Consider the following 24,901-nt stretch of genomic DNA (forward strand, 5'->3'; position numbering starts at 1 on the left):
TGTGATGTATATTCATGTTAATTTCATGCTTTAAGTAAATTTGAAAAGAACTGAGGCAATACAGTGATCTGTCACGACACATTAAAGAGCCACAAAACGGTATTTATTGTTTTAATTTCTTTAAAAATGACAGAGTTTAAAAGCTGAGAGTCCTGAGGTCTTGTTTCATATCAGAAGTAACCTTCTCTGTCGGTGTGTTGTCAGTTTCCTCTTTGCTCTGCGATGTATTTTTCTCTGTGTGAGAGCGGCATTGTTTGTTGGGCATAGCAACAGTAAGTAAGGGTGGGTGGGTTTTGTGAATGGTCAGTTGACTCAAAAGCTGTTTCATGGACAGGCGTGGGCTATTCTTTCGTTATTTCTACATCAATTAAGCAGGTAAAAGGTCTGGAGTGGATTCTAAGTGTGCCATTTGCATTTGGAAGCTGTTGCTGTGAACCCACATCATGCAGTCAAAGGAGCTCTCCATACAAGTAAAACAGACAATTGTTAGGGTTAAAATCAAGAGAAGACTTCACAAGAGGTTTCACCACAAGGTGCAAACAAGGCCAGATTAGACTTTGCCAAAAAACATCTAAAAAAAGCCAGACCACTTCTGGAAAAGCATTCTTTGGAGGGCTGAAATTAAGATCAACCTGTACCAGAATGACGAGAAGAAAAAAGTATGGAGAAGGCTTGGAACAGCTCATGATCCAGAGCACACAACGTCATCTGTGAAACATGGTGGAGCAGTGTGATGGCATGAGCATGCATGGGCACATACTCTTTGCCCAGATTCAGCCGAATGGAGCAAAGTTGATTGGGCCACACTTCATAGTACAAATGGACGATGACACAAAGCAACCCATGAGTTTTTGAAGGTAAAAAAGTGGAATATTCTGCCATGGCCATGTCAATCTCCTGATCTCAGTCCGATTGATCATGCATTTCACATGCTGAAGACAAAACTAAAGGCAGAAAGACCCACAAACATACAACAGCTGAAGTCAGCTGCAGTAAAGGCCTGACAAAGCATCACAAAGGAGGAAACCCAGTCTCTGGTGATGTCTATGAGTTCCAGACTTAAGGCAGCCATTGCCTGCAAAGGATTCTCAACAAAATATTAAAAATGAATTTTTTATTTATGATTATATTTATTTGTCCAATTACATTTGAGCCCCTGAAAATGGGGGATTGTGTATAAAATCGTTGTAATTCCTAAGCATTTTATGTTAGATTTTTTGTTCAACCCCTTGAATTGAAACTTAAAATCTGCACTTCAATTTCATCACGATTGCTTCATTTTAATTCTATTCTGGTGGCATACAGAGCCAAAATTATGAACATTTTGTCAGAGTCCAAATATATATATGGACCTAACTCTGTGTGTGTGTGTATATATATATATATATATATATATATATATACACACACACACACACACACACACACACACACACACACACACACACACACACACACACACACACACACACACACACACACACACACACTCACTCACACTCACACTCACACTCACTCATACAGAAGTCACTGGGTGTAATTTCGATGATTTTAATCTTACATGTTTATCCACATGCTTTTTGTCCTTGTTCATTTTTTGGCTAGTCAGTAAAAATATATTTTTTTATTCAGGGATGATGCATTATCAATTTATCAAAAGTGGCAAAGACAAAGTTATTTTGAGCTTTCTAGTCATTGAAAAGTCCTGGGAAAATCTTGTTTCCACAAAAATATTAAGCAGCACAACTGTTTTCAACATTAATAATGAGCATATTAGCATAAAAGAATGATTTCTGAAGGATCTTATGACACTGAAGATTGGCATAATGGCTGCTCACAGCTCAGCTTTCCATCGCAGGAATAAATGACATTTTTGAAAATTCAGATTTGTGTACATATTTTCCCCAAACCATTCAATGTTAGCGTTTGTAAATATTATTTATAATATTACTTTCTTTCCACCTTATGGAAGTAAGCCATCTGGTTCATTAGCCGCTATAGGGAAATAACAACGTGCAGTAAACAGTAAAACTTTGCACTACAAACCAGTGTGTTCATAATTAATATAATACATTAAAATAATATGGTAAGACACCAATTTTCAATATCAAGCAGCAAAAAGAGCTGTTTTGTACAGCTAAAAATAGCTGGATGCGGATGAGACCAGAAACTGGAAGAATTTACAAATGGCTGCGCCTGCTCTTACAGGAAGAAAAAGGTGGATATATTATATATAATTCTTTGCATAATGATCTATTAGGATAGCTATATGATCAATGAAAAAGCATGAAGTGGCCAAGTGTAAACAGACCCTAAAATACAGAGAAGCTGTTGTCATTCACCGCTCTGTCAGGGTTTTGATTGTGGTGTTGCTTTGATAATACAGGGTATACAAACATTCAAACCTGAAAGTGTCAGTGTGACATTGCTGGAGATGTCAAGCTGTTGCAGTGAAGATCTTGGCAATTTATTTTGTTTGGCCAACCTGAATTCTGTTGCTTGTGCAAAGTTATTTAAATTTACTTTAACCAATTTAAATAACCATAATAAAATAAAATAAAAACACAAATTAGAAAAAAGTAGTGTTTTTTCCTTATCCAGTGGTTATCAAAAAAGCTTACCATGTGAATCTGGACTAAAACTATTATAGATGGTCATACTTGATCAAACTTAATTTTAATCATTTTAATCACACTTAATACATTTTTTTGTGTTTATAAATTTTTAATGAAATCTTCCCTTATGTAATGACGTCACAAATCCAGGACCGATCCAATAGTGTTCATTTATTGTTTGGCCTTTAATACCATCAGGCTGATCGGGTTGTTTGAGTGTACAAATCACCTGAGCGTGTTGAAATTCATCTGATTGGCTAGTTTTGTTTGAAGGCTTTCCCTAGAGTGCTGTAGTGTTTTATCTGCTTTATCTGCTGTTTATAACAGATAAACATCAGCCTCCAACGTGGAGCTCCTGTTTAGCGGTCACTCATCGTGACCCGTTGATGACCTGTCTCACCGGACAGTTATGTTTGCACACAAAGCTGTTGCAGTTAAGTCAGTTGACACAACCTCTAAAAACTTGATCTTTGTGACTTTAAACATGACATTGGGGACATTTTGTATCAGTAACACTCGAAGCCAAAAGTAGCATCCAGAACCAACACTCTCTGTCTATATATAGGCCTATTTATATATATTTTATTGGGATTTAGCCCTGGCATTCACACAACACTGGTTTTCAAGGGCATTCAGCACCATGGCAGACTTGTACCTCACATACAATAGCAAGATTTCTTCTTGTACGGAAAGGGGGTTGGGTAACAAAGCTACAAGGGACAAGACTATTTATACAGTGGCTGAATCAATGCCATTTTTAACCCTTATATGATTTCATTTCATTCTAACCGTGTAGAAATAGCCAGTGCTTTTGACATTTTCAGGTGTATTAAACTCAATTAGTATGTATCTTTATCATGCATGCGTATTTGGCTGTGGTATTCATGCCATTGAAACACTCTTTTGCTCTGTGTATGATTGGTGTTCACAGACTGTCAGTCATGGACTCTTCATTTACGCCTGATATATGAGAACATATTTCAGTTCAGCGGGTTTGTTGTAGATTTACAGATAAGGCACAGTGCGGCAGAAAGCCTCGCTGCCAGAGATAACGGCACTCTTTGTGTAGGTGTGCCCCTTTTCCAGAGCCTTCTCAGACACACAATGGCTTTGTTATATTGGTAGCCCAGAGGTAATAAATGGAAAATAAATCTTCTGTCATGATACTAAATCGATAAACTGTTCAGGTTTTGGGATCAGTTTCTGAAGAGAAGTCTTCATTCATAAAATACAATTAAATAGTCATATTTTTAAATATTATTACAATTTAAAATACGTTTTTTGTTTTTTTTAATATATTTTTTAGAATTCTAATAAATAAAAGCAGAAAGAACAGTCCTAAATTGATGCATTCTGATGCTCTTTCATCATGATGCTAAGTCAGTTCACTAAATCATTATTTATTATTGTAATAAAGTAGTCTTCGATACTGTTTTGACACAATACTAAAAATCCCTAATGTCTAACATGAACTATTTACTATATTTCCTATTTTAAGGTTGGCAATTTCTTCACTTTGATTTTTTTTTTTTTTTTGTGATTGATAGTAATAACGGAAACGCTTTAGATTCTTTTTTTCTTTTTTCTTTTTTTAAGTGCATCATCCAGCTCAGCATGTGCTACATCTTTACAAACCAATTCTCAGAAGTAGTATCAATTCCCTCCAACTCTCCACCCCAAAAATTATGAGTCCACAGTATGTTGCAATAGTTGTCGTAACACAAAAGCAATCCCTCTGTGAAAATTGTGGCAAAACTACAGTGATTGTTTCCTTAATGGAAATTACTTTAATCACAAGCGCTTGGTCCTGTCGGTTATATTTATTTCTCTGTGTCTACTGGATTCACATGCTATAGCTCTCTGTAGTTGTGTGTGTTTATGAAGTGGGATGGGCTCTTTGACAGTCATCAAATAGGAAGTAAGCTCTTTCACTCATTGGTCTGGTTAATATTTAGTGATCACATCACACACATGCCATATCTGAGCGGATCCTAGTACAAAGACAGTCAGTGGAGTGTAGTCCTTCAAGAAGATCGACAGACCTCTTATTGTGTCACTCTGTACAAGTGAGTGTGAAGATTTCCTTTGTAAGTCTTTAAGTGGTTGTATATTGGTGTTGTGGGCTTGAATTCTTTTATCATCAGGTTGTCAAATTATTTTGTGTAGAATAGGCAAGAAAGAAATTCCAGAATTATTTCTATTGGGAGAGCATTCAAAGTCTTTTATACAGGGATTTTCGTATTAAAGTTCGTATGAAAAAATGAGTCGAGACCGGATGTTTTACTTCCTTCCTGTTTAATAGGAAGCCTCAAGTTCATGTGATTTGCAGGCAGTCAAGTGTGCTTCTGGTTTTCCTTTAAAGAATATTAAATCAGCAGTAGAAGTGTATTGTTTATTTGATAGCACATTTATTTTTGACAGGGCGCAACAAATAGACAAACTTTTTTATTGTGACGAATTATTACAGAAACATTACAGAATGTAAAAGAATACTAAAGTCAAAAACAGATGCAAGAGAAACGTTTCAAAGAGATTCCACAGTGTCTAGTTTTTACTTGGTGATTAATCTGGGAAAGAGAAGGGAAAAAATATACAAACATATGTTATTTTTTTAATGGATGGGTAGATAGAGAAGTGTGTTTACAACCCGAATTCCGGAAATGTTGGGACGTTTTTTAAATTTGACTAAAATGAAAACTAAAAGACTTTCAAATCACATGAGCCAATATTTTATTCACAGTAGAACATCGATAACTTAACAAATGTTTAAACTCATACATTTTACAATTTTATGCACAAAATGAGCTCATTTCAAATTTGATGCCTGCTACAGGTCTCAAAATAGTTGGGACGGGGGCATGTTTACCATGGTGTAGCATCTCCTCTAATTTTCAAAACAATTTGAAGATGTCTGGGCATCGAGGTTATGAGTTTCTGGAGTTTTGGTGTTGGAATTTGGTCCCATTCTTGCCTGATATAGGTTTCCATCTGCTGAAGAGTTTGTGGTTGTCTTTGATGTATTTTTCATTTAATGATGCACCTCAAGGGTCTATTATAAGCCTTCACTTTGAAATTACAGGTGTCATTTTTCCTGTTTTCCCGTACACTCTCTCACACACACACATTATATATGCATATTTACCATGCTGTCATACTTAACATATATTATAGGAAATGAACTGCGACAAAATAAGGTTCTGAAAGTGTTGTAATTGTTTGTGTGATCACTTTACTTATAGAAGGTTGAGACAGACCCAAATCATCACTGCTGCATAGTTGCATTTTTTTCCAGTTACCAAATATGTTAATGTAGTTAATGTAGTGATTACTTCCATTTCTGGTGCTATGGCATTTCTGCGCGGTGTCTGAGATGTTAGCGTGTCTCTAATAAGATCGGTCACAAACATGAACCCTGCACGATCTAATGTGTAGCGTCTTATTAACTCACTGTCAAGCGTTGTGTGCAACACATTTCTTCTCCCTCTTCATGTTTCATCCATTTTCTCCACTGCTAAAGAAACTCTCAAGCCTCTTAAAAGTCCTCGTCCGTACTCCTAGCGATTTTAGACCTTAAGACCTCTTTTAAGAGTTAAGATGCTTTCTGAATTACTTTTATCTTTACTAGGATCTTTTCTTTGCTTTTAAGAGGAAACACCCACATTTCTAAGAATTTTCTTAGAATTTTATTATTAGGAGCAACTGTTAACACTAAGATTTTTCATGAATACGGGCCCTGATGTCAATTAACTTAATTAGTTGCTAGATGTTCTCCCAGCTGAATCTTTTCAAAATTTCTTGCCTTTTCACCCCTTGGTTGCCCCTGTGCCAACTTTTTTGAGACCTGTAGCAGGCATCAAATTTGAAATGAGCTCGTTTAGTGGATAAGTGTGTAAATTTTCCGTTTAAACATTTATGTTATCTATGTTCTATTGTGAATAAAATATGGGCTCATGTGATTTGAAAGTCTTTTAGTTTTCATTTTATTCAAATTTCAAAAACGTCTCAACATTTCCAGAATTGGGGTTGTAAAATATATTTAAAAAGATATGTACGTGTGTGTGTAATTTTTATTATTATTGTTATTAATAATGTAACAAATAGAGTGATATTGATATGAATGAAAATATAATTTAAATAAATTGGTATATGCACTCTTAGATTTTCTTACACACTGTTGCTGTACTAAACTGTTTTATAGAACATGCAGAATTGAATATTCTTAAAATAAAAAGTAAGTTAAAGTAAATCCACTGTATTTTTAGGATTTTTTGATGCAGTGGACTTTGTAGAGAAAGTGATTTTGAGATCAGAAATCGTTTGTCATAACAGTTGGGAGCTCGTTGCTCTTTATCCTTCAGTTGAGAAAGACATGAGAGAGAGAGAGAGGGGGATGGGGTCATAGATGGAATTCAGAATCAACTGAGCACATGCTGACAGGATTGTCTGTATACAAACCCCTCCCTCTCCTCCTCCTTTTCATATCGCCGCCTTCCCAGCAGCACCAGGCCTTGAATTCAGCAGCGGCTTAGAAGAGAAGGTGGACTCATCCTCCGGCTGACCAATCGCAGTTAAGCAACCCACACGTGACGAGCAGTGAGGGCCGGTCTTTAAGCTTTGCAGCGGAAAACCACCGGGCCAGACGGACTGAGTGAGCGTGAGAGAGGGCTAAAGCCTGCCATACGCACTAATCCCTCTACAGTGATCATGTGTCAGGGGAGTCTGAAGCAGCAGAAACAGAAGGGGCCAGTGCGGAGCGCTACGGGGAAATGGTGAGATGCTGCAGGTCTTTGCACAGCTCTCCCTCTTGCTACAATCTCCACAGAGTCAGGGTTAATGTGCGGCGTTTCCGTCCGCCGGGCTCCTCAGCGGGAGCAACAGGGGAGCCCGCACACGGCGCCAACAACGCCGGCACGGGAGGCCCTGGAGCCCCGGGGGGCCCGTCTCAGCTCAGCCACCGGAGCCGATTCAGGTACCGGCAAGGAGTGTGTGACATGCTAGGACGTAGTTCAGGCTGGGAATGTGTGTGGATGACGGTGTATTTTGCTGGTCAGATCTAGAACGGTTGTTGTCAGCGCACTCTGAGTGAGAGAGGACAATTGAAGGATCAGCAGAGCTGGAAAGTGGGCGAGCGAGAGGGGATTACAGAGACCTTGCACGAACTGGGCCATCCTGCAGAGGGGCAATCAGTGTGCAGTGAGTTTATGTGACGGGACTCAGTCCCCCCGGACGAGCCCCCGTCACTGTCCTGACGATCGTGTTTGGCCTAATTGCGACGTAACATTAGACTGTTGCTAGCACTCTCCATCCAATACAATCCACACCATTTGCATAGCTCTACTCGGAGCAGATGCTGTTCCCCTTGAGTGAGCGAAAGATGCAAAGAGCGGAGGGAGGCTCAGATTCAGCCAGTGATTGGCCAATATGTGCCTGCATTGAAGAAACAAGGGGGGCTATGTAGGACAGAGAGTGTGTGAAAGAGAAAGAATCCGAAGACTTTACGTTGTCTTTTTACTGGTTGCAATCATGAGCTCTCAAACAGCCTCCGCAGTTTGAGTAATGCACTGTGAATAGCTGTTGAACTGCAAGGTTCTTCGATGGCTATTCATCTGCTCTGGACAGGATGGGGGAGGGGTAGAAACGCTCTAAATTCAATTGAATGATAACCTGATGACTGAAAGCTCTCATAAAAACCCACAGTCATTGTTTCGAGCCGTTTATGCGTACTAGGGCGCAGCGCACACTTTGGCATCTTAACTGGATTTGCCAACCGCTAGAATGAGGTTACATAATGCACAGCGCTAAAAGTGTTTAATGTGAAAGGTTATACCAGGCATTTGCACAGCTCTTTTACAAATGAAGCTATAGGATGGAAACAACATTTGCACAGAGGAGCTGCTAAACACAGGCTACCAGGTTCATTGTTAGGTTGTGTTATAATGTCATAAAATGTTATGACAAAGGAAACTAGATTTTGCATTTTCAAGAAAATGTGAGTGTTGGTGGCATCGGCAAAGTTTCTTTTGTGATTCTAGGACGTTGCTATGGTCTTCTACGTGGTTGCTTAGTGTCCCAAGTGAAAAGAGCCCTCTGTATTGGCTTAAATCCAAACTTCAATGTAAGCCTTTTGTCTTTTTTTACTGCTATGCAGAAATGCTTTTCTGCCAGGTGCAGGACAAGTTAGGTGGAATTTTTAAATGTAATATTAACAAATAATATTTATAACAAATAAATGTGAGCAGAAGGTAGGATGCTGCCTAATTATAGGCCATATTAAACATTATGCAATCATGCTTCACAGTTTAAAGTGCTAAACGCTTTTTTCATAGAGGCATTACCTGTTTGTTTACATTTGAATGCTCATGCGTATTCATTGACTGACCTAAAAATACAGCTATGTTTGTATTAATTGAGTTAAAGAAGTGTAACATACAATACCAGTATTACCAACCCAGGCACACTGGAAAACATGCCCATGGCATAATTTATGCAAAATTATATTACATTGCTTCTTGCACATTTCGCAACATTTTAAAAGTGAATTGTCTGTTTTGAACATGAACGTAAATGTCAGATGAATGTAAATCTGGCAACCTTTTTGCAGCAGTACCAAAATTAAATGTTCGCTGAGTGGCATTAAAAGGTGAATGCTCTATCGTGATTGAAAATAATGTACTATCTAGACTTAACCCTACGTTAAACTTAACCAGTAGTGTTAACAAAAGCAAACATGAAATACAAACGCATTTGCTGAAGCAACCCTGCAATTTTAGATTGCTTCCACAAGATTTTGAGCTCTCCTATTTCATGGGACTCTTACATATATGCTCTGCAACGCAAGCTATCGAGCAAGTTTACTATGTTAGAAAAGCCATACATATAGAACATTTTCTGATGCCAACATCAAAATGAGTTAGTTTACAAATTAATAATCTACTGCTATTAATCATCACTACTGCCACTAGTGTTTGGAAACTGCAGTGAATTGTATGTATAAGTACATTTATGGAGTTTTAGGTAGAGGCATGAGGCAATGTTATTTTAATGTTACATTGACAAACAGCTTCAGATATTTGAGTCTTTAACCTTTCAAATACGTAGAAGCTGTACTTAACTGGAAGTTTCTGTTTGGGGCCGTTAAGATGGCTGCCAAGTGGACTCGCTTTCTTTTACAAAGGACTTTGAGCATCACTATTTACATTTGCTCATACCAGAGCTGTGACTAGACTGGTCTCCAGAATATGGTTCGATATTATGCCTACCGCGGTTTGTCTATTTAGAGTAAGAGCAATAAAAATTTACACCTTTGTGCGAGAGGCCTGCACGTCAGATGCTGTTATGATGACGCACAACAGGTCAATGTGCTTTAAGATTGTGAAGGGAAATAATGTAGCCCAGGCACCAAAAGGTTGCCCACTGAACCCGACAAACCTGGCGTGAGCTAGTGTTGCTATAGTTTTTGTCGTCAATACACTTTATTACCATCTGATTACTCGCCCTGAGCATGAAGAAAATGTTGATCTCTCAAACAGAGATTATTGGATAGTACATTTTGAAAGGGTCAAAATAAAGATGTTCTGGTGTGCAGCATTGTGAGCAAAGTCAGGTGACACATTGAGTGTTTGTGTTGGCCTTCTATGGCTAAGTCTCCTCTGTCCACAGGTCAGAACAGGGTTTCATCCTGATTAGGGTGGACACAGTATTATATTCTATAGATAGCCTGCGTAGCTGCAGCCCTGGATGGGAGCTGTCAACATCGCTGGTGCTGTGTCATCACTTTCAGGGCCAAATATGACCCACTTTACTGACACAGTAAAGCTAATCTCACTTTAGCCAGAAGCAGTAGCTCTTAGTGTCATTCTTAATAAAAAGCGAGCAGTTCTAGCCAAACAAGACAACGCGTTCCATCGACAGGACCAGATTAGAGGTGCAATATTTTTGCATGTGCCGTTCCGTTCGCCTAACAGTTATGTTGATCTGGAATGTTATCCACCCACACAGGTGCTAAAAATAGTGCAATGAACACAAAAAATTAAAAAAAGATTACTGGCGGATATCCCTCATGACTTCAGTAGTTCTGTGGAAGCGTCCCACTCGGCATGACCCATAAAAACATGCATGTTCGTATTGGTTAAATAGGTTTATGTTGATTAAAATGTGGCCTTTTTTTGAGACTGGCCCAGGCCTCTGGTCATGTATTTGTCCTCATGTACCATTTCTAGTGCAAGTGTAGCAGGAAGGTGACGATAAACCCTAAATGAGACTAAAGGTGTTAAGCAGGTGAAAGCAGCCTTCGCTTAGACTGATGTAAGTGGAATTGAGCTGAAAGGAGTATATGGTCAGTGTGGTCAAGAGAAGCAGTGTGAACGACCATGAGGTTAGATTTACTGTAAAGTGGAGAATTGCTATTTCTGTCTCTTTCCTATCTCAAGAATCTTTTCTAGCGTTTATCTTCTGCTGTTTATTGTATTCTGTATGGGCGTCTTTGTGTTTGGTCTTTGGTATGTGTGAGTGGGCTTGTGTGTATGTTTCTGCATGTTTATAAATCTTTCCTTCCTCCTTTCTATTATTATTCAAGAATCTCAAGAAAACATGATTAGGTAACATTTCACCCTAAAATTAATAAGAAACAAGAAATTATTACAAAAAAAAGACTTGTGTTTCTTAGACCATTATGTGGTGGGGTTTTTTTTTGGCATTGTGACATTTTCATGAAAATTACATTTTCAAATTTAAACATTTTACTTTTTTTCTTTTGTAATTCCTATTATTCTCAATGGTTATTCTCATTATTGTACTAATATCGAAGTAATTTTCACTGAACTGCAATTATACAAATACATGACTATTTGAATGTATTTAATGTAATTATATTTGTATTTAGTTTAATAATATTAACTGTAATTATGATAATAATAATAAATAAATTATAATTTTATAATATAAAATTCAATTTAATAATATTAATATTATTTTTAAGGTAATGACAATTGTGGACAAATATGATTGTCAAGAACATAATTATATTTATTTAATATTTGTGTTTAATTGAATGATTTTCTAATGCATTGAGGTAATAACAGTTTTGGAAATACATGCTTGGTTATGAATATGTAAAAAAGTTTGTAATTTTCTGTCATTTATTGTCAACAAATGGAACTGCAGAAATACTTTTTTTTCCAGCAGGTTTTCACTCCCATTGTCTTTCACTGAACACGCATATAAATCATCCCACCCCAAAACCACACAATTCTTCCTTCTTTCTCCAGATTTTTAGGGTGAAATATGATCTGGAAATGGTCTTGACTGGTTTCTTGAGATTCACTCTATAATAGTGGTGCTCGGTCCTCTTCCTGAAGGTCTACAGGCACAGTTTAGCTCCATAGCTATCCAATTACCAATTAAAAAAGATCTTCAAGAACCTTAGATAATTACAAACTGGTTGGAGCATAGTTGGAACTGAACTATGCAGCAGGTAGATCTCCATTAACAGGACTGGGCACCCCTGCTCTACAACATTTAGACCATCTGCACATATATCTTTCATTTCCACCTTCTTTATTTTTCACATGTGTCTGCCTGGGTATTTTGTGCACTTTGGCATCACGGATGTGTTGTGCAGGTTGCAGTTCCCACAGTTGGCCCTGCGGCGGCGACTAGGCCAGCTGAGCTGCATGTCCCGGCCTACTGTTCGCCTTCGCTCATGGCCTCTGTCCATCCTCTACTACATCCTGCCCTTTGGAGCACTCAAACCTCTTGCCAAAGTTGGCTGGAGGCCCACAAGCAGAGTAAGTACAGGTGGAAGCGACAAATAGAGCCTACAAACTGATGTTGTGTGTGTTTGAGTTTGCAAAATCTCACTATCCAGAGACATAAATGCCATCCATCAGTGAGTAATCAGTGTATAATGGCCATTTGGGATTTTGTCTATGATTTTAGGAAATGTTACTGGAATCATTAAGGAATAATGCCCTAAATAACCCTGATTTGGGATCAGTTCTTTTCATTTATAACCCAGAGAAGAAAGGAAGCTACAAAACTGATGTGAGGTCAGCAAAAAGTGCTGCTGCTATCAGCAGATGGCTGCTTGCATATGGACCCGCTGAGCTCTGAGCTCCATTGGGACTCGTGTGAAAAGAGCCATTGTCCCACGGTGCAGCTCTGAACTGAGGAACACTTTGTCTCTAGACCCAGTCGAGGGCATCGTGCCACGGTGGTTCTGACACCACTATTGTTCAGCTCCCACAAAAAAATTGCCAGTCAGCCCATGCTGATGCTCTGAAGCAGATACCGTATCTCCAGTGGCAGACAGGAAGTTACAGAGAAACAGAAAAACGTTTGGTTTGTTAATGTAAATATTTATAACATACATGAATTATGAAATCTTGTATATATATAACTGACACACTGATAGTAGTACACATTACGTTACATTTAGTCATTTAGCGGATGCTTTTATCTACTTAATCATTAGAGCCAGTAATATTTGCATTACACAATAATACAATTTTAAGTATGTAACTTAACATAAGTGCACTACGTACCGATACAAGTATCGGATTGGTATATTCAATGACTCGGATCAGATCGGGGGCACAAAAAACTTGATCAGGACATCCCTATAGTATAGTAAGTAATAAGTAATTCTAATTTAATAAGTAATTATATAAGTATACTAAGAGTATATATGTGAGTGTATATAGCTTTAATACGTTTACCTTATTCAGCATTCAGTTGTAATGTTATTGTACTTTAATGAAAGGAGTTATTTGTTATAGTTATTTAATAATCCTCACAGCACCTGAAAAATAAAAAGAAACTTGCATCTCAACTATTGCCAAATCAACATAAAGCAAACAAAACCATTACCATTAGCAACTGGAGTTTAATTAAATATAATAGTAATACATTATTATAACTAATAATAAATAATAGTACACAGATAATCAACAAATTGAGCTGACATTTTACAATTCTAGGAGGTGAACTCTTTGAATTTTAAATTGGTATTTTATAAAGTAATTAATTGACCATTTTTTGAGCTTAGTATAAATGTATTAATCTTGGCATAATATTTATTTGCTGTTAAAAAAAGGAGAACATATAATGACACACTTTTGGTTCTTAAAGAGTATTTTCTGGGTCAGATACCTTACACTTCCTGCTTGTTAAACCCTTAACTATTATCTACAACCCACCAACCCCGTAAGACTCCGAGAGTGTCCACATTTAGCCTCCTGTCTGTCAGCTGGGATTGAAGCTAACTACAGTAATCCACTTACACTGAACACTCAGGCCAGTTCCTGTCATGCATCAGCCTCCATACTATCTGTAACACTGATCTAGGATCATTCCTTTTGCCCAGATCAATAACGATCAGCGAGCTACACTGATCTAAACACTCTAGGAATCCAAACACTGAAGCACATGGTGCACAGCGGGTGAGGTAAAGCCATATGCAGGTGCTGGACTCGATACAGCAGGTTTAAAACTCTTTAGATGCTCACCTGCATTAACGATGAGTGTACACATCCTTTTTTAAATTTTTTGATTATATATTCATAATTATCATTACATTTATGGTGAGTCACACCACTTGAAATTTTACATCAACGGTCACCAGGGTTTCAGGGATCCTGTCTTATATTAACTCTTATGTTTTTTTCTCCCTTGCATGACTGACATGAAAGTGTTTTTTTTTAATATATATATATTTGTAAAATGTTATCAAAACTGCTTATTTTATATGAATAAAAAAAACATTATGATTTTACCTTATGCACCCCAAAAAATCTCAGAATAAATTTGAAATCAGTTTGTTAAAAATATTCAGAAAAGGTTCAAGTCATTGTGTGTGTGAATTGCATATGTAACATTAATATAAATTAGTATAGCCAGACGAAAAGCGTTTGACGCACATATAATTTTTTTATTAGTAATGCACCAAATTTTATTTATTTATTTTTTTTACAGAAACCAAAATTTATTTTGGTTTTCATTTAGTCAAAAACTGAACACGAATATAATTGTGTCATAGTACTGTATATGCTGTTCACGGTGTCATGTATCTGTTTCGGTCAATGTTTTCTGCTCTCCAAAACCATTTTGGCTGAAACCTAAACTCACTTATTTTTATGCAGATGATATATAAAGAAATAAAGTGGCAATTGCTTACGTTTTCTTTGCAGGTGGAAGATCAATAAATGTGTTTACTTGTCTTTCTTCAAATGTTTACTTTTGTGTATAAGATATTTGAGCATGGCGTCTCCAAACTCTGTCTCTTGGGTTGTAGGTTACAATCTACAAGTCCATACCCACAAGACTTCTCTCCAGAGCCTGGGGTCGCTTGAACCAGGTGGACCTGCCAAATTGGTTAAGGAAACCTATTTTCAGATTGTATATATGGACGTTTGGAGTCAACATGAAGGAAGCGGCCATAGAGGATCTACAGCACTACAGAAACCTGGGCGAGTTTTTTAGGCGCAAACTCAAACCTCAGGTCCGACCAGTGTGCGACTCGCACTGCGTGGTGAGTCTGGGTTTGTAACTGTAGATGGGATAGATTTTTTTGTCCCATTCACTTTCATTCATATGCAAACCCAAGAGAATGGGTGCACATGCAAGCTTGTAAATAGAATTTTCATTCAGCTGAGCCAATATATGAACTAAATGCTATAAATTTTGGAGATTTATTAGAATATTTTTATTTGCTCAAAATATTCATTATGGTGTCTGAAATATTTATTTCATTTTGATAATTTTGCATATTCCAGCTACTTTGTTGGTTTTTAATACAATATACAGAAAAAGTACCAAATAAACAATGTCAACACAGATACTTGCAGACTAGTTTAGTTTACTATGACTGTTCATTTGCTCCACAGATCAGTCCAGCTGATGGCAAGATCCTTCATTTTGGCCGTGTGAAGAACTGTGAGGTCGAGCAGGTGAAGGGAGTGACATACTCACTGGAAACGTTCCTCGGGCCGCACAACTGGACCGAGAATTTATCTGCTAACAGAAGTAAGTCTCACTAAAATAGTCATTTGACCAAGTAGGACAATGTTCCTGGATCGAAATCCTTTGATACTGGAACATCACAGTTTAATTTTAATGCAGTTTTTTCGACTTGGTAAAAAATCACAATTTCAGGAAGGAGAATATCACTCACTCTTATCAATTTGCACGCACTCTGCACAGTCAGCAGAAAATAACACGTACTGATTGTCACACAACTGGCAAAGTTAAGGCGGTGCTAATTACATTAGCCAGTTCGTTTTCTTTATAAGGAATTTTCAGATTTATTTTCAAACTAGTAAAATTGCATATGTAATATTTTGGTTTACATTGAGTTGTTTTCTTTCTTCACAGCCCGTATTGTATATTTTTGACTTCATATTTCTAATGCCTCAACAAATTTTGCTAATAAATTTATAACACTGAAGCTGTATTGTTCAAATGTTTTGTGCCAAGTGACTTAATATAACAAGTACCTGGAAAAGCTTAGTGTGGTACTTTGTACCCTAAGTATAATCTACACTCAAAAGTTTGGGGTCTGCAAGATTTTTCTTAATGAATAAGTCTCTTATTTTTACCAAGGTTGAATTTATTTGATCAAGAGTACAGTGAAATATTATTACAATTTAAAACTGTAAAACCTTTTTCTATTTTAATATTTTTAAAAAGTGATTTATTCTTTTGACAAAGTCTGAAATTTCAAGCAGCCAGTCTTAAGTGTGACATGATCCTTCAGAAATCATTCTAATATGCTGATTTGGCGCTCCAGAAACATTTCTTTATATTGTCAGTGTTGAAAACAGATATGTTGATGCATTTCAGGAGTTTTTCAGGATTCTTTGATAAATAAAAAAGTTTAAAAGAACAGCGTTTGTTTGAAATATAAAATATTCTGTAACATTGTAAATGTCTTTACTGTCACTTTTGATCAATTTAATGTATCCTTGCAGAATAAAAGTATTAATTTCTTTTAAAAAATGACTGACCCCAAACTTTTGAACGATGAAATCAAAGGGAAATTATAGACTGATATGAATATCGAAAGACCTGTGCCTAAACCTAAAATCTTGTCTGACCAATCTGACCATCAAGGAACATGTCCTACTTTGGTAAATCATGCTAAGCTTATAGGCCATGTGAGGACAAAAAAACTAACTGTCCAGTATGTTTCATATTGGTTTTCCTACCAGTTGTTGAAAATAATCACTTTTATTTTTCTCGTCTTTTTCCCATCATGTTCAGATGAGGATGACCCTGGTACATACCAGGATGCCCTGGTCACTAAAGAGGGGAATGAGTTGTTTCACTGTGTAGTTTATCTGGCTCCAGGTGACTACCACTGCTTCCACTCGCCTACAGACTGGAGGGTGGCACACAGGCGCCACTTCCCAGGTCAGCAGCATTATATGTTCTCTTTCTATTTCTCTTTGCTTTCTGAAAATATGATTTGTTATTAAAAGATTAATCAACAGTGACTTTAGGTCTTGTATGCTTAAGTTATAAGCGTCTTTTCTAATCTGATGGCGACTGAGCAGAGCGATACCATCAGTTTGTAGTTACGTAGCTGAAGCACAGAGTGTGGTCTGATATGTATGTGTTTATTATAGGTTCTCTGATGTCAGTGAACCCAGGAGTTGCGCGTTGGATCAAGGAACTTTTCTGCCATAATGAGCGGGTGGTCTTGAGTGGGGAGTGGACGCATGGTTTCTTTTCACTCACGGCTGTAGGAGCAACAAATGTGGGATCTATACGCATCTATTTTGACAAGGTGAGAACTTTTTTGCTCTGCAGTAAAATACAAATATTATTCTTTTTTAGCTTCTGCAGAAGTATGAGTGTTTAAAGGAGTAGTTCCCCCTAATAATAACCCTTTAAAACCTGACATATGAAATAATAGTCAGAAAAATAACATGTTTTGAAATGGACCAGTTTATTAAACTTTAACCAAGCTGTTAAGGTTCATGTAATATGGTATTGGAGAATATGGAGTATATGGAGAATATTTCACAATTTTTATGATTAAAGCTCTGTAGATGTCGGCGCCAATAGCTTCGTGGGCAGCGCACCGACAGAGCTGGCTAGATTAATTACAAATTGTAATCTGTTACTGATTCCAAATTACATGACAAATATTGTAGTCAGTTGCGTAATCCATTACATTAGACATTTTAGGTACTATAATCAGACTACTTTTAGATTACTTTTGGCCTAATTTTTCACATTGATTTAAATAGGATCATCTTGTACCATATTGATATAAAATACAGAGAGTAAGAAAATATATTCCATTTGTCTTAAGTCGCTGGGGTATATTTGTACCAATAGCCAAAAATACACTGTATGGGTCAAAATGATTGATTTTTCTTTTACGCCAAAAATCATTAGTACAGTAAGTAAAGATCATGTTCCATGAAGATATTTTGTAAATTTCCTACCATAAACATCAAAATTTAATTATTGATTAGTAATATGCATTGCTAAGAACTTCATTTGGATAACTTTAAAGGCGATTTTCTCAATATTTAGATTTTTTTGCACCCTCAGATTCCAGATTTTCAAATAGTTGTATTCAAATATTGTCCGATCCTAACAAACCATACATCAATGGAAAGCTTATTTATTCAGCTTTCAGATGCTGTATAAATCTCAATTTCAAAAATTGACCCTTATTTTTATGGTCCAGGGTCACATATGATATCAAGGTTTCCCAAACTGGGTTTGTGAAGGAACTGCAGGGGGTTCATGAGTTTAATGAAAAGCTAATAATTAATAAAATCATAATGTTAAATTAAAATAAACCATTTTAAAATGAATCAAAATAAAACACTTACTGAAAAAATAAATTTTATTTGTTTATCTGCATGTCATATGACCATAACAAACATCAGAAAACCATGAACATGCTACTGTGATACTACTTTATTAAAATATTTCGGTAACACTTTACAATAAGGTTCATTAGTTAACTACATTAGTTAACATGAACTAATAATGAACTGCACTTATACAGCGTTTATTAATCTTTGTTAATGTTAATTTCAACATTTAATAATACATTATTAAAATCTTGTTAACATTAGGTAATGCACTGTGAACTAACAATGAACATCTGTATTTTTATTAACTAACGTTAGCGAAGATTAGTAAATACAGTAACAAATGTATTGCTCATGGTTAGTTCATGTTAGTTAATACATTAACTAATGTTTAACTAATGAACCTTATTGTAAAGTGTTACCAATATTTCAAATAAAAATATATTAAGAGAAAGAGGATCAGGTGACAAAAATGTTTGTGAATTTGTGCATTTTATTTTAATGTGTTTGAAGACAAACACCTTTCAAAGTAATACATGGCAAAATAACCGACTGAGTGATAATTCAAATAAACGTGTTCATCAGTAGTTGATGCAAAGTTGAAACACTTCTTAAACCTGAAATGATTTCTGTAAATCCAGTGATCAAATGCTGTAGCCACCTGACTAATGACTGATCTCTGTGTGAATGTCCACAAAACTAGAAGACTTTCTGAGTGTATATAAGCAATAGGCTATTTTAGAAAGGAAATTTAAAAGATGAAAAAGAGGAATTAGGGAGAATTATCCCCACATGGGATGCCTGAAGCACAATGGCGCTACAAGTTTGAGTTTAGGCTCGCGGGTCTTTCCCGATCCTGTCCCCCTCTCTCTCTTCCATTTCGCTTCCTGTCTTAACTACTTTCCTATCGAAATAAAGGCATAAACATCAAAAATAAATCTTAAAAAATGCTATGTAGTTTTTGTTATACAGTGCAATACAATGATTGAGAGATGTACAAATAAACGTTCCTTAAAAGCCTGATATATCATATTTGATACTGATTTTTCTAATAAAAATGATAGAATGGATGATTAAGTTGCTTCAGTCCAATAAGTGTTCATTTTGAAATATTACTAACAATATAACGTTTACATTTCAGTAAGGATTTCAAAGAAAAAATATGTGAACCACAAACTGAAGAGGGTCATTTTTACAATTATAATAAAAAGCCTTTTAATTTTTGATCATGTTTAATTTAGTGTCCCTAGAAATGTACATATAAAATATGACAAGCTTTACAAGGTTAAAAAACTTTAATTTGCTTATCATTTATTAGAACATTTATCATTATGTAGAACATAAAATATTTAGACTCATGTCTCCAAGCATCTCTTATTGCATATGACAAAAACATATTCCAAGTCTTCTGATGACATACAATACAGTAACTTTGTGAGACAGACTGAAATATTAATATTAAAATCTGCAAATTCAGTCTTTGCTCTTTGCGTGACCTAAATAACTGTGATCTTCTACAGTAGAATACTGTCTGTGAAAAGCTCCAATACACATTGCAGCAAAACCACTTATGCATATCCTAAAGGCAGAATGATGTATTTCAGTGTATCCCGAGCGCTTTGACTCACCGGGTGATTCTCCTCGTTCAAAAGTTCATAGCTGTTTGATTAGAAATACTGTGGTTGTGCAACATCTAGTTCATGGTATCCAGCTGTTTGTTGAGCCATTTTTGTACTGCAACTATTTTTAAAGCAGTCTGAAGGGCTCACAGGGACAAGCAGCACCAAAAAAATCAGCAACCGACTATACTTTAATCTCTCAATAACATCTCACAAATAAACCTGTGGATTCTACATGAAAACAGGAACATTAATCACAGAAGATGATTTGTCCAGCATTATTGAAATGCACTGCTTTAAAAGCTGTAGCAGCAATTCTTTAAATGAAACTACTCAGACAGGCTTTATTCTTTATTTACTTTATTCTTTCAGACGAATATAATTGGAGTTATATTAAAAATGTCCCGACTTTTCCAAGCTTTATATTGGCGATGAATGGGTGCTGATATTCAGTAGTCCAATAGAAGGCCTATGTCATCTGCTGGAGCGGCTCTCTCTTGTGAACACATGCACGACAGTTAGCGGAAGGTTTAATGGAAAAAGAGTAGCGTGAACATTCTTCAAAAGATGTCATTTCAGTTTTATGCAAATGCTAGGTTGTGTGTACAGTGCGTGTACAATGTAAATTTAGTAATCAGCATAGTAAGTGTGTATTGTGTGCACACATCCTGATTTGTCTAACTTTGCATTTGTGAATGCTCAACTCGCACACGTGCCTTGAATTTTTTTGCAATAATTAGTTGGTCCACAAAGTAGCAACAATGTGCCAGTCCATTGTCGAAAAAGAGACGGAACTGCAACAACAAACTACTGGAGACAACATCAACAGACGCCCGAGTTGACGAGTGCATGTGTTCGTGGGTTAAGAGTACCTCTTATACCACTAATATAACTCTAGGTTAAATGTGTAAAGACATTTTTATCGGCATAACTTCTAGGCAGAAATAGCGCAGATGCTGGGCAACGATGAATCTTTCTAGTGCACGTGTTGACCACATATGTTTGCACTCACTGTCAAATGGAGTATGCTTTGTTTAAAATTATGTAACACCAGGGCCCTCATTTATCAACAGTGCGTATGCACATATGTGTGCGTAAGAACAGTTTCACGCAAAGTGTGGGATCTACCAACTTGTAATTATACGTAGGAATATCTGTAAATATAAGCACAACTCGGAGTACGCTTACGCAGAGAATCTAGTGGTAAAATGGTGATGATACAAAAAGAAAGTGCCGCCGTGTGTCCTTTAATTGCAAATACTCAATAATTTCATAGTTCAAGCTAGACATTTGCGTAATTGGTGTCGTGGCTTATCTCTCTTTGCTGGAAGATTCAGCAAACCATGCGCTGCGCAGAGAAACGCGTTTTCAAAGACCACGCTGATCTGTTTAATGAGAGCCCAGAATGGCTTCTCAGTCAGTAGCGCTTGCTTTGCCATGATTTCAGTGAGGACATATACATTCACGTGATTTATAAAGGAAGGTGTTGTCACCATATATGGTTCATTGGAGGCGTTTCTGAATGCCAGTGACCATGAACGTGAACGAGCGTGGTGCTTAAGAAAATGTAGGATTTATCAACAATGATTACTTACTGGTGTGCATAAGAACCGCATGCGCGCATTTTAATAATAGAGATTTTTTTTGTACTTGCACACATTCTAAATTTCATTCATAGGACAAAATATAGAACATTTTCAGTGCACTGTTGATAAGTGAGGGCCCAGTTGTTTTGATTGAAGTATATTGTGGTCTATATGGTTTAATTTCTGAATTGCCGCAGAATCACTCTTGTTGGCATATGATATATTTTCTCAGCATTCAGCATTAGCAGAATATTGAGCTACACTGCTAAGAGTGGATTTGGCCTCATTCCTAATGGGCCACAATCAGACCACTAGACAGTAGTGGGCTTGTGTAACAATGTGGGTTAATGGGTGAGATGAGTGTTTGAAAGTAGATGGTAGTGACACCTATTTCAGTAGCAGGATGCGACCTCAGAATCGTGACCCTGCTTATTTCATAATACCACATTTCTTAAAGTGCGTTTTCCCTAAATCTAATGGATTTGGATTTTATTTATTTCTTTAAGTGCATGTTTTCCCTAAATCTAATGGATTTGGATTTTATTTCTTTCTTTAAGTGCATGTTTTCCCTAAATCTAATGAATTTGGATTTGATTTTTAATGAAATAAATAGAGAGGTTGCCCATCTGTTATAAGTACCAGATTTGGAAAGGCAAACCATTTGGTTGTAGTGTAGTTACAATAACAAGTGTTTTTTTTTCTCTCTTTAGGAGCTCCGCACCAACAACCCTCGATACAGCAAAGGAACTTACAATGATTTCAGCTACGTAACAAATAATAACCAGGAAGGTGTCAGCATGAGAAAAGGAGAACACCTGGGCGAATTCAACTTGGGCTCCACTATTGTACTGTTATTCGAAGCTCCACGAGATTTTACCTTTAATTTGAAAGCAGGCCAGAAGATCCGTTTTGGAGAACCTCTCGGGACAATGTAACGCCTGCGAGAGGGGAACGGAATCTGATGATGGACACGCTAATCTGTGTGCAGATGCATTCAGGGTCTCAAAAACTAATACACTCACATTTGCAGAGATGTACTCTGTTTAAACTGAGATACATGTGTGTTCATATGTACTCAATCAACCACCACTGTTGCATTATTGCCATTGGGTTCTCATAGTCATTTTATTAGGGTATGTAGGGGTATTTTTTTGTTGATGTTGTAAAATAAGCAAAGCTTAGACCATCATGTTGTAAAGTATTTGTTTACCATGAAATGCCATCCTGAATTTTTTTTGGGCTCTAAATTATTTTTCTATTTTGTTTAAGTAAAATGATTGTTTTGTTTTTGTGTTAGCCCATATTGCCTTTGGCTTGAGTCAACCTGTGTGAAGGGTTTGAAGAGTTCAGGACTTCCACAGCTAACTCCACAAGCACTGGGATATATGAGAGGCCATCACTATTTGGTACCTTCGTATTTCACAATGCTTATCTTTAAAACCGTTCTCTCCGTCCAACTTTTGCTCTTCACGAAGGTGCAAGCCATTTTGACAGTAAAATCTTGGCCACATTTACTCACTAAGAGCGAGATTTGGAAAAGACAGGCGACAATTATCACTGCCGTTGTTCTCTGGCATTGAATTATGCCTTTGTTTGTTGGTCTAGCAATTAGTTGGGAGATAAATGTTAAGTATTATACTGTCTCAACTTGATTAGTGCCAAAACACAAGATATATTTTTACTAACACGTTTTTTTGTTTTGTTTTTTCGCCCTTTTGATATGAATCAAGTTCTTGTGATCTTATGGCTTATATTTTTCGTTCTTGGACTTTTCTTTTATTAACCAGCACCCGGCAAGTTCAACAGTTCTACACCCTGAGCTAAGGATAAAGACCCTCCGGACCCCCCCTAATCTGGACCACACGTGTGTATGAAGATTAGGGGAAGGACTCTGGAAATTTTGCTTTGAATGTGTTGAAAACACTGGACTTTTCTGTGCACTGGGCCACACTTCTTTTGGAGAAAAGTCTTGTTAATTCAATTCATGTAACATAGACATTAATTTCAAACTAGTTCAGAGCGCAAGAAACATGTCATAAATAAATTTTGAAGGTTATTTAAAATGTTGTGTGCATAAAATTGTGATATTTGGTATTATCATTTGATAACATCATTGTAATGTTTTGCCTGCAATAGCTCCCCCATTTGGCAGATTTCATAACTTTTAAAGATATTAACATTCCACGTACTGTTTTATAAGTTACACAGTTTGTGGTGGATTAGTACAGTAAGCTTCTCAGGACAGTTTGTATATTTATACATGGGTAATATAAAAAGGATAAATCTGACCGAGGTATTTGAGGAAAGTCATTTATCATTACGTAAGCCTGATTAATAATGAACAATCTCAGCGGAATATGGATTAAAATGTCAGAGATACTTTAAAAGTGCTGAATCATGAACCGTATCATTTAAAATTATTTAATTCTCATTTAAGATGCACAGTTTTATTATTTAATAGAAAGATTGTGTGGGATATTTGTACTTTTGAAAAATAATGTCACCCGCAGCCGTATTATTGAGGAGGAGAAGCTTCTAGAAGGGAAGCCCACGCGACCCTCCCCACTCTCACCTCGCGCGCGCCGCCTGCTCACTTCCGGAAGCTTCTCGGTTCTTCTCCAGAGCCGCGCGCTTTAACCAGTCGAACACTGACTAAACTACTACAGTTGTACCAGTTCCCCTGGTAATGATAGTTATAACAAACGGCACCATTTCGATAGTAATTGTGGTAGAATACATCCTCATAGCTACCTTCTCGAATAAATAGTTGACAAACAACATGATTTTCTTATATAAACTTTATACATTTTAGGTTTAAATGGTTACGGTATCTGGTCATTTAAAAAGTGTTCATGATATAAATTTTTGCAGTTCTTAATCCACAGTGTGTCAAAGTCATTTTTATTAAACTACAAATTACGTTATATCAATTTTACCAGGTAATAGTATTGTATAATAATTAGGTCAATAAAAATACGTATTAAAATAGGTTTAGATTAAATCCAGCATATCATGCACGACACCGGTGATGCGTTGTTCTGCAAGCATTTCATGTGAAGAAAGAGACCAGAAGATGCCAGTAAGTTTATCAATCACACCGCGCTTCACTAATTCGAACTCATTATTTTAACTCTACAGTGCACCACAGCAGAGGAACTCTGTTCAGCTTTCCTTCTGTCTGTACTGTAGGCTAAAATGAGGTTTCTGAAGGTTGAATTTTAATAAGCGCTCCCCGCACTGGCTCTAAGTCT

At 36.7% G+C, this 24,901-nt stretch overlaps 1 protein-coding gene across 7 annotated transcripts in view; it reads left to right on the forward strand.

Annotated features, from left to right (window-relative positions):
- The window catches only part of pisd (phosphatidylserine decarboxylase), a 36,642-nt gene extending 13,979 nt beyond the window's left edge, over positions 1-22,663 (forward strand). The window contains exons 1-8 of one of the 7 annotated variants that reach the window (XM_058775519.1): positions 4,565-4,681; positions 7,112-7,584; positions 12,235-12,400; positions 14,905-15,141; positions 15,497-15,635; positions 16,872-17,021; positions 17,237-17,397; positions 22,361-22,663. In XM_058775519.1, coding sequence (XP_058631502.1) covers positions 7,382-7,584; positions 12,235-12,400; positions 14,905-15,141; positions 15,497-15,635; positions 16,872-17,021; positions 17,237-17,397; positions 22,361-22,585 — 1,281 coding nt within the window. In that variant the 5' untranslated portion in view covers positions 4,565-4,681; positions 7,112-7,381 and the 3' untranslated portion in view covers positions 22,586-22,663. Of the gene's footprint in view, positions 1-4,564; positions 4,682-7,111; positions 7,585-11,798; positions 12,401-14,904; positions 15,142-15,496; positions 15,636-16,871; positions 17,022-17,236; positions 17,398-22,360 lie in introns of those variants that run through there. The other 6 variants (XM_058775525.1, XM_058775520.1, XM_058775522.1 and 3 more) reach the window with 6 other exon arrangements.
- Positions 22,664-24,901: the final 2,238 nt, after the last annotated feature.

The sequence above is a fragment of the Onychostoma macrolepis genome, chromosome 05 (genome assembly GCF_012432095.1).
Source record: "Onychostoma macrolepis isolate SWU-2019 chromosome 05, ASM1243209v1, whole genome shotgun sequence".
Classification (NCBI taxonomy): domain Eukaryota; kingdom Metazoa; phylum Chordata; class Actinopteri; order Cypriniformes; family Cyprinidae; genus Onychostoma; species Onychostoma macrolepis.